This window comes from Papaver somniferum, chromosome 2 (genome assembly GCF_003573695.1).
Source record: "Papaver somniferum cultivar HN1 chromosome 2, ASM357369v1, whole genome shotgun sequence".
NCBI classification, from domain to species: domain Eukaryota; kingdom Viridiplantae; phylum Streptophyta; class Magnoliopsida; order Ranunculales; family Papaveraceae; genus Papaver; species Papaver somniferum.
In genome coordinates this window covers 214449011-214465837 of record NC_039359.1, presented here as the reverse complement: position 1 = coordinate 214465837, position 16827 = coordinate 214449011, and the positions used below count along the sequence as shown (strand labels likewise).

At 36.9% G+C, this 16827-nt stretch overlaps 1 protein-coding gene and 1 long non-coding RNA gene across 3 annotated transcripts; one reads left to right on the top strand and one right to left on the bottom strand.

Moving 5' to 3' along the window:
* The first annotated feature begins 1481 nt into the window (after positions 1-1481).
* LOC113354534 (benzyl alcohol O-benzoyltransferase-like) lies at positions 1482-3214 on the top strand. The gene is made up of 2 exons (XM_026597841.1): positions 1482-1963; positions 2050-3214. The coding sequence occupies exons 1-2, from the start codon at positions 1505-1507 to the stop codon at positions 3013-3015; spliced, it is 1425 nt and encodes a 474-aa protein (XP_026453626.1). The 5' UTR covers positions 1482-1504; the 3' UTR covers positions 3016-3214.
* Positions 3215-6929: 3715 nt separating this feature from the next.
* Positions 6930-11223, bottom strand: LOC113350464. Of its 2 annotated transcripts, none has more exons than XR_003360863.1 (4): positions 10972-11223; positions 10127-10335; positions 9723-10034; positions 6930-7376 (listed from the first exon to the last, which is right to left on the bottom strand). It is a non-coding gene; the product is annotated as an uncharacterized LOC113350464 (long non-coding RNA). The 2 variants fall into 2 exon arrangements; XR_003360864.1 differs by having other exon boundaries at positions 11073-11223.
* Positions 11224-16827: the final 5604 nt, after the last annotated feature.

Sequence of the window (16827 nt, the reverse complement as noted above, 5' to 3'; positions counted from 1 at the left end):
CTAATATAAGCACTTTGACAACCAATCTACAAGCACGACGGAGTCATCTCACAACTGGTTGAAAAGGAAACTTCATAGTTGTAATGCTGGTTTAGTTACGGTATTCGAAGCCATGGATGCGTATTTCCGCCATGATCACTATAGAGTTACAGAGTCTTTTGAAAAAAGCCGAAGTAAAAAACAAACCAAATGGTTGGACAATCAGTGGCTAAGGGGAATTATATTTAAAGTTTTCACTGCGCAATTGATAAGATAATGTATGAAGTACAACAATTTAAGTTGGGGAACTTTGAAGAAGAGTGTGTTTGTCCTAACATGACAAGTTTGGGACTCCCATGTCGACATGTTAAAGCCATATACCAAGACAAAGTGATCCCGATTCAAGATGTTGATCCCTTTTGGAAACAAATATCATTCAATGAAATAATAGTTGATCAAGATTTTGGTTGAACGTTTGCCGATACTGACATTGGAAAAGCGCTAGCCGAGAAATATGCTACACTAACCCGGGGGCAAAAAGCAAGGAACCACCTAAGGGGACAGAAAGGGGATGCCTCCTACGAAAAAAAGAGGTATGTAGGAAAAAAAAGTAAAGGAATTGTTGGAAGAATGAAAGAAAGAGATCCTTCAGGTTATAAATGGTTGAGAAAGGATTATGGAGCGGATGATGAGATGGAAAAGGATGTTCAAGGTACAAACAAACGAAAATGAGGATCCAAATGTACAAGAAAAATGTATGAGATTCCTTCTCAAGAAATGGCAACAAGCAAAATTAATGTTAAAAAAAAAGATCGGGTATTTCGCTCCAAACAACCACAAAAAAAGCAAATTACTGGTTAAAGGAAGTGATTGCAAAGAAAATGACCACGAGGAAATGGACTAATTCTTCATCTTTTTGATTTGGATTTACTGTTTAATTTTGTAACAAGTGCCCCCTTTCGTTTTTACTTATTTCCTTGGGTAAGAGCAAGCAGTGGTGTACCCTTTAAAACCCACAACCCCCAAACAGTACGAGGCTTCATTTGTGCATTTCCTTCATTATTATTTTTCTCTCCCTTTCATAAACCTTAAAAGAATTTTAAACCTTAAAAAAAAAAAAAAAAAAAAAAAAAAAAAAAAAAAAAAAAAAACCTCGAAATAAGTCCTGCATCTTGTTCTACATTGAAGGATCTTTCCATGCACCAATGCACGAACCTGATTTAGGATTTTACATATAGCTACGACAAGACTCGTCTCCAGAGACTTGATTCTTGAACCTCAAACCTTGATCATGCAATGTGCATGCATTAACCAAACAGCTATGACGACATTATTTTAAGAATAATCCAGCCTAAGCCAGTCTGGTCTAACATGTCAAGTTACATTTGAATAATGTTTACGTAATTATCTTCGCTAGGTAGGTATGCTAACCTTGATGACAACGTTTGAACAACCCACTCAAAACGGTATGTCTTTCTATTTCCTCATTTTCAACTCTGCAACTAATTCTCCGCCTCATTAGAGCATGGATTTCCCATCTCTTGTGTTCAGCGTACGAAAACAAGAACCTGAACTTATAGTGCCAGCTAAGCCCACACCTTATGAAGTCAAGTACTTATCTGATATTGATGATCGAGAAGGTCTTCGTTTTCATGTGCCTAAAATTCTTTTGTACCGAAAAAAAGATTTTTGTATGGCTAGTACTTGCAAGGCAGATGATATAGTGGGTGTCATGAAGAAGGCATTAGCGGATGCACTTGTTTTTTACTACCCATTTGCTGGTAGGCTAAAAGAAGTTCCCGGAGGTAAGTTACATGTGCAATGCACTGCTCAAGGTGTATTGTTCATTGAGGCTGATGCTGATGTTAGACTCGAAAAATTGGGTGGTGATTTCGTAAAACCTCCATTTCCGTGTCTGGAACAACTTCTTTACACCCCATCTAATTCTAAAGATATTCTTAGTTGCCCTTTGTTGTTCGTACAGGTGAGATGGTTTGACAATTTAATTAACATAGAATTAAATTGTTTGATGGTACAGTAACAACATATTCTGATTTTTAATGGTCACAGGTGACTCGTCTTATGTGTGGAGGGTTTATCTTTGGTTTAAGATACAACCATACTATTTGTGACGGTCAAGGCATACACCAGTTCGTGAAAGCTCTAGCTGAAATTGCTCGAGGCAAAGTCTCTCCATCTATTCTTCCAGTATGGGAAAGACACTTACTCAATGCTCGAGACCCACCACAAATTATGTTTGCACATCGAGAATATGATGCTATACCGGATCATAAAGAAAAACTTCCATCCCTTGATGACGTGGTTCAGCATTCCTTGTTTTTTGGCTCCAAAGAATTGGCAGCCCTTAGACAATATATTCCTCCTTATTTGCAAGCATGCACTACCTTCGAGTTGCTCACTGCCTGGTTATGGAGATGCCGGACAATTGCAATTGGATATGATCCCGAGGAAGAAGTCCGTGTGGTTATTTCTGTTAGTACACGTGGGAAACTTCACTCCACATTACCAACTGGATTCTATAGGAATGCAGTTGCATATCCCGTGGCAGTGTCGACAACGGAGAAGTTGATTCAAAATCCTTTGAGTTTCGCATTGGAGTTGGTGATGAATGTAAAAAATGCAGTGAATGAAGATTACCTTAGATCAACAGCGGATCTAATGTCAGTAAGAGGGCGACCTAACATTTCTACCGTGCGGACCTTTTTTGTGTCAGATATGAGACACATGGGGAATGCTGGTGAAGTTGATATCGGTTGCCGAGAAGTAGTGTATGATGGGCCAGCTTTAGGTGTTAATCCGACTTCACATTTTTGGATGTCAAGCCCTTATATATCCAACACGAATAACATAGGAGTCAAAGGTTGCTTCGTTCCAATTTATTTGCCAAGGCTTGCCATGAAGAAGTTTCTTTTGGAGATGGAGAGCATGGTAAATAAAACACCAACTGTTCAAACAATTCTTCAACCAGAGACTTCCAAGTTTTCATTGACATTGTTTAGAATATCTTCCTTGTAAGAGACGAAACTCATAGTGTGCAAGTAAAATGTTTTATCAGTGAATAAGACATACAAAAGCCACACTCTAGAGTCGTTATTCCTTAATGTGTGAATATGTGAAACTCTTTTCATGCACTGGACAAACCCAAGTTGTGACATACTAAATGTATTTTGTTTTGTATTGCATTGAAGTTTCTTTGCATGAAGATGATTTTACAAATAACCCTTTGGATATTGGCATATATCTGGCCTGAAACGTGTTCAAGACTAGCTAGAAAGGACATTGTACATTCTAGAATCCTCTTTAAAGGCATTGTCGATGCACATCAAAGTGGAGTCTTGGCAAGTACAAAAGGAATAACAATGTAAAGACATTCCCACACCAAGATAACCTTAAATATGATCGTGGACAAATTGTGGTGATAATGGTATTACCTTTGACTAACGTCACAGGCCAGATATTATTAGCTAAAACCAATAACATTAAAACTCAATCCAGCCTTTGTAAAGAAGTGGTGGCATTAAATCATTTCGTTCGAAATGTGTCCATAGTATATGCTGTTCTGGATGGCGCATCAGATTCGCCAATAATTTTTGCACGCAGGAGCGGAACCAGGAATTATGGGATGGGGTACAAAAATTTGGTATGGGTATAAAAAAAAATTCTTTAGGGGTGCAAAAAAGTAAAACTATGAGAGATTTTTTGGGGACCATGGTTTTTTTGAGGGACCATGGTCCTGTTAGGTCACCTACCCTACAATGCTAAGGGATGTCCTAAAATCAGATGAGATTACTAATTTGGCTCTTACCCTAATTAAATTAACCCTAACCTAATAACTACATCTAACTTAATCTAAAACAAAAACCTAATCCTAATCTAACCTAGCCACACAACAAAAAAAAACAGTTTTGAGAAATTGTTCTCCTCTTCTACTTTCCTCTTCCCCCATTTCAACATCGTCTTCATCGATTAATCATCGATTCATAAAATTTTCATCGTCGATTAATCAATCGACTATAAGAATGGTTCTTCGAAAAAAAAACCAATAGACTCCCAGAAACAGGTCCCCCATTAGGACATCTAGCAAATCAGTCAAGTGATTTTGAGACTCATAAAGAAGTGGAAGAGCCAAGTGAATCCATAATCCAATATAATAGACGCAGTAAGAAGCCTGATTCTGCCATGGGACCGATTCGCAGGTATTTTCCAACAAACCCATACTTTTAATTTGATTTTAATTCGTTTAATTGAATAGAAATCATCAAAATAGGGTTCAAATGGAAGTTACAGTGCGCTATTCGGTTAGGAAGAATTTCTAGAAAACCCTAGTTTGTTAACCGAACTTCCTAAAAGGAAGAACACGAAGAACAATTCAGTTTTATAGGATTCAAAACCGGGTCACCGAACTGCCAGTTCGGTTAGTTCGCAAAAAAGCCTAAAACTTTTTTCTAACCGAACTTCACCAGTTTTGCAACAATTTTTTTTCCACTTGTAACCGAACTGTGCAATTTTGCCCGCTATTTTGAGTTTTTGTGTAACCGAACTGAGCTATCTTGTTTGGTTGGTTCGCATAATATTCTAAAACTACTTTACGATAAAAAAAATAAATTTCTATATAACTGAACTATGTTGTTTTTCCCTATATGTTGAGTTTCAATTTAACCGAACTTTTCCAACTATGTTGTGTTGCATACATGTGGAGTTCGGTTTATTCACAAAAAACCTTGACAAACCGAACTCTTCACTATTAGTTACCAATGTTGAGTTCGGTTTATTCGCAAAAAACCTTGACAAACCGAACTCTTCAGTATTTGCACACATGTGGAGTTCGGTTTGATCGCAAAAAACCTTGACAAACCGAACTCTTTACTATTAGTGACCAATGTTGAGTTCGGTTTATTCGCAAAAAATCTTGACAAACCGAACTCTTCAGTATTTGCACACATGTGGAGTTCGGTGTGTTCGCAAAAAACTTTTTCAAACCGAACCTTACGCTGAGAACCCTTATGTTGCATCTGATTTAGTCAATAATATATCGGTTAAGCAAATATATTTTGTTTTCTTGATTAGAAGAAAACAACCTTTACTGAAAGATCTGAGAACTCCCACGCCTCGAGGCAAAGTACATTGTGGTACCGGTAAGCGTGGAACCAAAAATGCTAAGTATGGAGGTGAGTCATTACCGGGTGTTTTCATCCAAGATGGTGTCAATAGAGATAATGTTGACAACGAAAGCCAACAAGTTAATGAAGAGATTGTGGAAGAGATGGGCAATCAAGAACATAATCAAGGTGGAGAAGATGAACCAGCTCAAGAAGGAGGAAATGAGGGTCGCGATGATGAGGGTGAAATGTGCCACCCTCATTTAGTTGAAAATGAGGAAATGAGGGTGGCGATGATCATATTTCACCCTCATCATCGCCACCCTCATTTCCTCCTCCTTGAGCTGGTTCATCTTCTCCACCTTGATTATGTTCTTGATTGTCCATCTCTTCCACAATTTCTTCATTAACTTGTTGGCTTTCGTTGTCAACATTATCTCTATTGACACCATCTTGGATGACAACACCCGGTAATGACCCACCTCTATACTTAGCATTTTTGGTTCTACGCTTACCGACACCACAATGTACTTTGCCTCGAGGCGTTGGAGTTCTCAGATCTTCCAGTAAAGGTTGTTTTCCTCTAATCAAGAAAACAAAATATATTAACTTAACCGATAAATGATTGACTGAATCAGATGCAACATAAGGGTTCTCAGCGTAAGGTTCGGTTTGAATAGGTTTTTTGCGAACACACCGAACTCCACATGTGTGCAAATACTGAAGAGTTCGGTTTGTCAAGGTTTTTTGCGAATAAACCGAACTCAACATTGGACACTAATAGTAAAGAGTTCGGTTTGTCAAGGTTTTTTGCGATCAAACTGAACTCCACATGTGTGCAAATACTGAAGAGTTCAGTTTGTCAAGGTTTTTTTGCGAATAAATCGAACTCAACATTGGTAACTAATAGTGAAGAGTTTGGTTTGTCAAGGTTTTTTGGGAATAAACCGAACTCCACATGTATGCAACACAACATAGTTGGACAAGTTCGGTTAAATTGAAACTCAACATATAAGGCAAAATAGCATAGTTCGGTTATATTGAAATTTGTTTTTTTTTTTGGTAAAGTTCGGTTACTAAATAGTTTTAGAATATTATGCGAATGAACCGAACAAGATAGCTCAGTTCGGTTACACAAAAACTCAAAATAGCGGGCAAAATTGCACAGTTTGGTTACAAGTTGAAAAAAAAATTGTTGCAAAACTGGTGAAGTTCGGTTAGAAAAAAGTTTTAGGCTTTTTTGCGAACTAACCGAACTGGCAGTTCGGTGACCCGGTTTTGAATCCTATAAAACCGAACTGTTCTTCGTGTTCTTCCTTTCAGGAAGTTCGGTTAACAAACTAGGGTTTTCTAGAAATTCGTCCTAACCGAACAACGCACTGTAACTTCCATTGGAACGCTATTTTGATGATTTCTATTCAATTAAACGAATCAAAATCAAATTAAAAGTATGGGTTTGTTGGAAAATACCTGCGAATCGGTCCCATGGCAGAATCAGGCTTCTTACTGTGTCTATTATATTGGAATATGGATTCACTTGGCTCTTCCACTTCTTTATGAATCTCAAAATCACTTGACTGATTTGCTAGATGTCCTAATGGGGGACCTGTTCCTGGGAGTCTATTGGTTTTCTTTCGAAGAACCATTCTTATAATCGATTGATTAATCGACGATGAAAATTTTATGAATCGATGAAGACGATGTTGAAATGGGGGAAGAGAAAAGAAGAAGAGAACAGTTCCTCAAAACTGTTTTTTTTTTTTTTTTTTGTGCGGCTAAGTTAGATTAGGATTATGTTTAGGTTTTTGTTTTAGATTAAGTTAGATATAGTTATTAGGTTAGGGTTAATTTAATTAGGATGAGGACCAAATTAGTAATCTCATCTGATTTTAGGACATCCCTTAACATTGTAAGGTAGGTGGCCTAATAAGACCATGGTCCCCCAAAAAAACCATGGTCCCCAAAAAATCTCTCAAAAATATGCTTATATGTAAAAAAAAATTCTAATTGGGCCTAAAAATAGGCTTTGGAGCCAGCTGGGCAAGGGTGCAAGTGCATACCCTTGCAATGGGCTGGCACCATTGCACGCCTATTCAGCTGTATCGCTTCTAGGAGTCTAACTGTCTAGGAATTTGTCTAGGAGTTTAGCTGTATATAAACAGGAGACCCATAAAGTTGCATGGTTCCACGCCCATAGTTTTTGCACGCCTATTCGGCTATATAGCTTCTACGAGTCCAACTGTCTAGGAGTTTAGCTGCTTTCCTAGCATTCTCCACCTGAAGAAGAGAAAGAAAGCAAAAATATCAAAATAGTTACAGAACCACCAACAAAATCTAATAGAAGGAAAGATGATACTGCACATGACACTTCAACGCATTAACAAATCTTTTTTGAGTCATTCAGTCACAAATAACTGACAACAATTACTATCCGGTCAATCAAGCCAACCAATGTCACTGCTCCATTCTTTCCTCTATCAGTTGTATATTTAAGCATGCATATATGGTCTTCATAGAAAGAAAAATCATACACCACATTATATTTTGTCAGACAATAACTAATTTCCGTGCAATAGTAAAACAAAGTCCAGTGTCTATAAATATATCGTAACTGTAAGGCTGTAACCTCCATGCTTCAATACATCTAGTCTGTTGCTTCAATGTGTATTCAGTACCGTAAATGAGAGCTGTGTACATTTTGTAACGGTGATTAACATGGCATCCTACCTCTCCGCCATGGTTACGATTGATTTAACATACCTGTATTCTAGCTGACACTCACGAGGCTAGCTACTGTAGGTCTAACTTCAAGAAACACTGAAGAAGCATATGTAGCTGCCAAAGCTGGTACAAGGAGCCCTAAGAATTCAAAACAGGAAGACAAGCTTGCTCGTCTTAAGGCGGTAGAATGGATATACAAGTTGCAGTTAACTAAAGCCGTTTTTGAGGGTAATGGGTAAACTAGTAGTAGATCCAAATTAGTGGTAAGTAGGAAGACTACTTTAGTCTTCTAAGTTCTAAATGAAGGTAGGTCTCTTGTTTAATGCATTTATTTTTCCTTTTCTCATATAAAATCCAATCATTACCACCAGCCACCATTAACCTACTAAATCATTAAACACTAGTTTCGTAAGAAACAGATATGGAGAAGGATATCCAAAACAATACAGAAGGGTCCAGACAAACAAATACTAAAACACGTAGCCAGGACAACAATGAACAGAAAAAACCAGGATAAAATACATTCCAGAACAATTCTTAGATGTAGTACTAATAAAGATAACGCTACTGTAAAGATAAAATAGAACTATCTATCTCTGGAAATAAACAAAAATAAATAGCAAGATGATAATCTAACAAAACACCCAAATCATAATTACTTCAAAATCCAAATGGGTGATCAACTTAAATTGTATAATTACTACTCCGGTACTCCCTTCTAACATTTTTTCCCTTTTCTCGTCAAAAAGCATATAAAATCCAATCATTACCACCAGTCATTAGTGATCATGAATCTTTTGACAAAAAGATACTGACGGTGATATCTAGAACAAAATTCAAAAGGGTCCACACTGCAAACACTAGAATAACACGAAGCCAAAACAACAATTAGCAGAAAAAAAAGAAATCAAGATTAAACTAAATTTCTAAACAAGCCCATCACTACTCAAGCAAATGCTAGGGGGTAAACTCTGCTCTTCCCTCATTAGCGGTACTAAGGGCATAATTCTCTAACATAAAACTCATGATAGAAACAGAAACCATAAAAAGTAAAAAATAAATGAATAAACTAAATCACAAATGACAAAGAATTACAAATGAAAAGCCGAAAAGGTATACCTATGAAAACCGAAGGGTGTGCGTTAAGAAACATACAACAAGTCCATGGATAGGACCAATAGCAATGAAGGGTTCAACACAAGAAACTTCAACAAACTTCCTATGTTTATCAAGGAAACTAAATTTTTCACCCACAAATTCTTTAATACTTCCCACAAACTTCATGTTCATTCTGCCATTTGAATAGATCCACTCCTATCACTCTCTCCTTCTCTCTCCTTCTCTCTTTCCTATTCTAGTTTTTCTTCTTTGATATGTTGCAAGGATTATTAGATTATCAGTTTTACAACAAATATGAAAATTGGAAGGAACAATCAGTTATTAGCAAAAGTGGGGATGGGATGACAGCTTATTAGAATAGGAAATGACAAAGAACACACTATCATGAGCTTATTTAGTATCCAAGAAAGCCTTATGTATTGTAGAGAGCGTGGAAGCTTCTTGTTTATTAGGACGTTATCTATTTAAACTTCAAAAAACACTATCTAGAAGAGGATATCCGAGAAAGGGCATATGTTGTTACTCAAGGATTTTCTGGTAATTTTCATCTGAAGAGGTGTTACAGATTACCAAATGAAACCTTGCATTAGACAAGTTTTGAGTTTAAGTACCAATCTTAGATTTGCATTCTTTATGCTACTATAGTTTACATTACCCTCATGTTGTTGTTGTTGATTTGTCTCATTTCCTAACTTTAAGGACTTTATAAACAATTCGAGCACTTTCACTAAGATAAACAACAAAAGCAAGATGGTAATAATATCTGTCACTAGGCCACAGTACCTTGTATTCAGCTCTTTGTGCTAGCAGATGCAGGACCTTGCCAATTTCGCGCAAGACGAGTAGAGTCGAGCACCCATCTAATTCTCAGGCCCAGCGGAAGTTGCAATTATAACGTGCAGTAACTGTTTATCTAGATGTCAAGGTACCTATTATTTCCGCAATCTCGCCTTCAGGTTCTGATGTGTTAGGGTACTCTGCAGCTGTAGCTAGTTGCTCCTTTAGCAAGCCGTGGGCATTAGGGTTGTTCGGCAAACTAAGTAGCTCTAAGGTCTCCCAATCAAGAGCAAGTTTCCCCTCATTGACAGATTCATCCTGCATAAGGAAAACCAAGAAATTAGTAGCCCTTACTTCTTAGCGGAGATCATACACATTGGTGTCGTTGTGTTAAAGAGAAAATTTTTGACCTGAAATGCCTTCCCAAAAGCTGCCAATTGGTGTGATTTTCTGATTGATTTTCATCAAGAGTCGTCATAAACTTAGAAGTTGGAAGCATGTTTATTAAGATAATCAGAAAAATCATGGCCAGACTCCTTTACAGCCCCTATTATTTAACTCAAACTTATCAGTTGAGTTAGCCCATCCATATCATAATCACGCGGAGTTTCTAATAAACCTACACAAAATCATGTGAGCAAATCACAACACAAAGATATCCCCATGTAACTGCATATATCTCCTGATCAGTTGTTTTTGTTCCAAAAACCATTCTTCCCCAAACAAATTTTTTAATATTGTGCAAAATAGAAAAGGGAAAACAAACAGAACTCGGGTGTGTTATATGTTACAAAGATAAACACAGCTATTGTCATATAAAAATAGCCATCAACTGGGAGTAGTCAGCTTCTAACACTCGATTCAATTCAGTACCCTACCAAACAGTAAGCCCTATTCAAATAGGTTGCCTCTACTTAACCTGCGGTATAATTGTTAAGATCTGCATTTTGTAATCTACCCATTGACAACATAGTGAAGTTTTTCAATTGGCTAGGGAATCCCAAGCTCTAAATTGTAACATCTTTTATTCATTCCACAATATTCCATTTAATTCTACAGCTCCCCTGCAAAAACATCTACTCCTACTTCTAATTTAACCACATATTCCTCCAAAATCTTACATCAAACCCTAATTATAGTTACCAAACATAATGAAATTTCACAGTCAAGTAAACATGGCTTGGATCGATATCTCATAACAAAAAAGACACAACAACAACCTAATTTCAGAGAAAATTAGTGAATAAAATTTTACCTGAATTCAAAGAATGGGAGGGAGAGAATGAACATCAAATATCAAATCAGTTCTAATTTAAAACCCTAAAAGGATTCAAGGAAAAACAAATGAGATTTTACCCTTTTGTCACTGAGAAATCCATATACACTGATTGATAAAGTGGAGCTTAATCTAAAATTAGGGCATGAAAAGTGAAGTCTAGATCTGACACAATGGAAGAGAAGAGCTGCAAGTGAAAAGAAATTGAAGGAGAAACCGCGGGGCGGGAGTGCAACAAATGAAGGGATTTCCTAAAAAAAAAATCGCGAAAGGTAAAAATAGTGTTATTCTTTTTAGGGCCGGTTCTAGAGGCCCGTCCTTTGTAGTTCATAACCACCTAGGCGATTGGGTTTGTAAATGCACCCATTTTTTTTATAGGAAAAGCTTAGGCCTAGAAAGGCACTAAGAGCAACACAAGAGTGGTGTTTTGGCATTGGCAGTAGATGTGAATGCACCACTCAGCCTGCCATCATTGTTCTTACAAGAAAGAGTTAAGTTAGAAGCATTCGTATTTCGACTGCGATGGATGATGCTAAGATTCAGTAAAACAAAAGATATGGGGTTTATGGCCATATTTCTACTGATGTCTTCTTGATTGTTTCTTCTTTCGTAGAAATTAAGATTAAAATCTTCCTTGAACAGCTTCAGGGTAGAGTAACTTAAAACGATCTAGAATGTCCATTGATTCAGCAGATATTGCAATGTTTGTATGCTGCATTTCTTTGGCCCACTGGAAAGCTAGGTCTTCCCCTCATGTGGCTCCCCTTCTCCATAGTGTCCTGGATGTCCTCTGGCGCCAATGGTGTTTCCTGCAAAATCTGTCATTGTTAGTGCAGTGTAATATAAAGAATTCTCAGGATCTTGTAGTGTGCATATATTGATATGCTTCCCAAATCCTGCTTCTGCATTCTAATTGTATGAAATATTGACTGGTCGTAAGGTAGTATCCGCTTCCTCAGGTAAAAGAGGGAAGTCGTTCATTATATGATCTAGCATTGCATGTATTTTATTATGATTGCACAAATGCTGCTTAATCCTAAGAGTAATAACTCCCACATTAGGCTGAATTTGTTTGAAAATGAGATTATATCTTGCTTTCCATAGATACCAACAAGTGGTGGCATAAATGTTGCAGGAAGAACTAGTGTTTCCCACATGGAACCAGGAGTTTAACCAGTCAATAAAGATGGTGTTGTTATCAAAGAGAGTATGAGAGGTGCCAAGAATTTCCTGCCACACCAAAGTAGCAATAGGACAAATTAGGAACAAATGAGACATGGTTTCTTCTTGTCCACAGTTGCAGACAGTGCATAATGAATTGATGTAATGCAAGATGCTAGCTGTTTTGGCATTTGTAGGAAGAATTTCATGTGCACATTTCAAGATAAAGATTTTGGTCCAACCATCAAACAACCATTTCACGGATCAACATTTCTAGTAAATGCACTCATCAAACAACCATCTCACGACTCCTACAAGATATTGGCCAACCTCCACTATCACATCAATCTGATTTCTACTATATGGTCTTCAATTCTTCATGAATAGCTTTGAATAATATAATTTACCGGCAAAAGCAATCAATATTTTATCATGGATCTTGAGGCCATATCAGGAATTTTTCTGGATAAAAGATATCTTTCATTCGGTTTTACCCGACGATCCTCCATCAAACAATCCTTAGGGAGGCACCAAAACATCGACAACAATCTCATTTGGTTGGTCCACCCCTATCTCGGATTGGATAAATATCAACACGGACGGAGGAGTTAGAGACCATTAGGGTTTTGAAAGTGTGCGGGCTAGGTTTCGTTTACAGGATCTCGTAATCGGGAGTAACTCTGGCGATGATGCAACCACTAGGAATTACGACCGCACAACTTCGCTTCTGTTTCTAGCAGCAAGAGCTGCAACGAAAATGCAATTGACATGTGTCCTTTAAAGGACGGATTCAAAAATCTGATTTGGTTCGTTAGCTCTCCTGCTACACCATCGTGGTATATTTCAGAAATTGTGGATGAAATAAAGAATAAAATACGCCGAATACCCTAATATGCAATTCGATATAACTAGAGAGAAGAAAACGAGTCAGCAGATGGCCTAGCCAACCATGTAGCAGGCGGAAGTCAAGCCGGAAAATCTCTCTATAAAAGTATGGGACACGACAATCTCATTCTTCCTTAATCAAATTTTCCTAAACAACCTAATGGGTATCAAACACCCACATGTAATTGCTACCTAAATATTTAACAAATGCATGATTCAACAAAAAGAACAACAACAAAAACTAGCTATTGGATTATGTATCCTATTAGAGGTTGTTTTAAACAATAATGCGCCTCCAACATGCGTCCTAGTCATTAGGCTTAGTCTAATGGGGGAGCAAGATTCAACTTTTTGCCCCAGAACCGTCGTTTATGTGTCGCTTGTTCGCTTGATTCCCAGAGTTGTCTTCAGTTTGCTTGGATGTGAGAAGAAAACAACTTTGGCACGCCATTATGAATGGTGTTTCTAAAAAGCATCACACGCCATTAGGAACGGTGTTTTGTCACTACTTTATAGATATTCAAATACTAGTATCATATAGACCGTTGATTTCTTAGTCTTGTTGGAGATCTAAAGGTTGATAAATGAAACGCCATTTCAAACGGTGTTTTTACTTTGAATTTTGAATTTCCACTGAACTTGGTCCTTGAAATTTGATGACATGGGAGACCCAAGAAAGTTGAATCTTTGATCTCCATTAGGACCAGCCTTAGCTCCAAAAAGTAGTCATTAGCTCCAAAAAGGCTATATGGAGAATGAAAAACACGTACAATAAGCTAAAGCAACACCAATTACATTACTATAATTAATAAGCTAAAGCAACACCACTTGTAATGACCCGTCCCTCCACCGATATTGTCCCCACTTAGCCACTGCGGATATCCGACAGTGTGGAGTTTTCAAAGGGCATCGCTGTGGTAATCCAGCAGCAACTTTTAGGGAGGTCACCCATCCCTTGATTGCTCCCGACCGATCACGCTTAACTGCAGAGTTTTCTTCCAACTCTGAAGCCAGTTGTGCTGAAAGCCCTCAGTGTTGGGAAAGTACAAACCATTACTTATATTTCATTCGACCAATCACCGCCGAATATAGGGGTATTACAATACCACCACCTTAAATTGGATCCGTCCTCGGCTCCGAAATATATATACAAGCCCAGATCTCCGACGTTCGCTACCCCTCATGAGAAGCACCTGGACCAACCCCGTCCAGCGTACCTTCTCACCCTCGGCAGGAGACCCATCGTTGGCTCTGATACCATTTGTGTTTTTCCGTTAGATGGAATATGGTTTCATGCTAACGGCAGGTAATTATACGAGAGAATTAAATGGGTAATGATCCCCTTGGGAACTTGTGTTTCCCGACCATCGATGGCGGCTGTCGGTGCCGATAAACGATAGGTGGTGTACGAACCAAGATTTTCGTATTGTAAATGAAACGGGTAATGATCCCCGATAGCAGATGGGTATGATCCCCATAGGAACTTTTGTTCCTGACCATTGATGGAGGCTGTCCGTTCCGATAAACTATAGGTGGGTGTACGAACCAAGGTTTTCGTACCGTGAACTCAAGGTTTGTTGGTGAGATGTGTGAAATATAATTCAATGAATTATTGAACTTAAGTGGATAAATTTTGAATTGATGTGTTAAATCCCAAATGGATGATTAGTGGACTCATGGTTTGAGGTGACTTATAAATATGTGAATAATGTGTTCGGAATCTAAATTAAATGAGTTGTTGGAAACATAATCGGTGTTATGAACTCATTTATGAAATTCAAATGGATGAATTGTTGTTGTGAATTGATAAGTTGAATCCTAAATGATTTGTTGATAATAATATAAATGTTGTGAACTCATTGCTTGTTGGTGACAATATTAATTTGTGAATCGTGTGTTGAAATCTCTATTGAATGATTAGTGGAAACCTTATTGGTTTTATGAACTCAAGCATTGAAATGCGAATTGAAGTATTTGTAGGAAACATTAATAGTATTGTGAACTCACGTGCGAAATCTATTTCAATGAATTGTTGAACTCAAGTGTGAACTTAAATGGATGAATTGTGAATTGATGTATTTAATCCAAAATGGATGATTAGTTAATGGTATTATGAACTCATGTTTGGTTGGTGACAATGTTAATATGTGAATGATGTGTTGAAACTTAAATGGATGATTTGTTGATAATAATATTAATGTTATGAACTCATAGACTGAATTCTAGATTGGATAATTTATCGAAAATATTATTGGTATTATGATTCTTGAATATATCATGGATTCATTGAAGTTGTACCATGTTCTTGTCATATGTTTTTCTTGGCTAAAAATGATTATGTTTGCGCACCTTTAGAGAATTGGTAATGAATTCTACTGAGCTGTCATCTTACCCCAATTGACATCCTTGCAGATTTATTAGAGTTGCGCAGCGGAAGCTAGGATTGAGTAGCTTAGTGATTTGAATCTTTTCATTGTATTGATTGAAATGTAAATCCGAACTAAAATGTTGTTAAATATATTTAGTATTCATATGAATAAAATCATGTATATAAACTTTTAATTATGTTTAGTATAAAAATAAACTTTAAGTCTCTTTCCGACCCGTAACACTTCGAGTTCGGATCTCCATATGATTTTGACCCTGGTCCGGAACTCGGGGTGTTACACCACTACTAATTAAGTAAAAAGTACGTCTGTAATTCTTCAAAAACATAGAAATTTTGTTCTTCTTTGGTGCCTAATGGGTTATCTTCTAATATTTGTAGTATGTATATGATCACAAACAATTTATGAAAATTGAGTGTCTTCACTCGTGACTAAACTACCAACATGTGATCTTGAACCCTTATAATATCATGAACGATAATAGACTTATATAGTAGAGTGTAGTCCTCTTAATGGTTGATAATAACTATTTAGTCTTTTTTTGTAACCGAGGATTCGTAGGAACAAAATTGTTCTATGAAAAATACAATATCTTGGGCCACGATTTATAACCGGAACAAGATAATACATGCCCAAAATTGATTTCAACATCATGTTGTTTCACATAAGCTGTCATATTAATATGATAAGATGAATTATCAATGGAAATTAGGCTAGATCCTAACTTTCCATACAAGTATACTAATTGAAATACAAATGAAGCTACAACAGAAATCAAAAATTAAACTAAGAAGATGAAATATAAACTCATTATGTGTAGACGGGATAGACCTAGAATTTTTGTTTGGATTCAATAAGCATAGGGTAGTAATTAGTTTTTTTTCAAGATTGATTGCTCAAAAAACTTTTAAGAGAAGAACTAATGAACTTTTCACTTAAGAGTGAGATACATCCTTCTTACTCTTAGATCTATACGTTTGAAAAGGTTTGTAAGAAAACCAAAATAAATGAATGGTTAAAACTTAGGAAGAGAAGTCTGTTTCTAGCGCCAAACTGTGACTACTATTTTTTCGGTAAGTCTACGTGAATGTAAACATCTCAGAGAATCCAGTACTAAGTAGTAACGATATCTCAGTGAATTGCTGATGCTAAGTAAATAAAGGTAATCAAGATAAAACGATAGTAACGATAAACATAATCATAATGTAAAAGCTATTAAGTTATCACGAGTCACAAAAGATTATGTGGTTCTACTTTTCTCTACGTTAATGGGGTAATGAGTGATGAGTTTGTATTAATTTTAGTGGTACAAGATCTTAAATGCTTTTCAAAGTAATAAAGAGAACTCAAGTAAGTAGGAATACCTAAGTTCTAGACATTAAATAGGTATAAGCTTAAGACT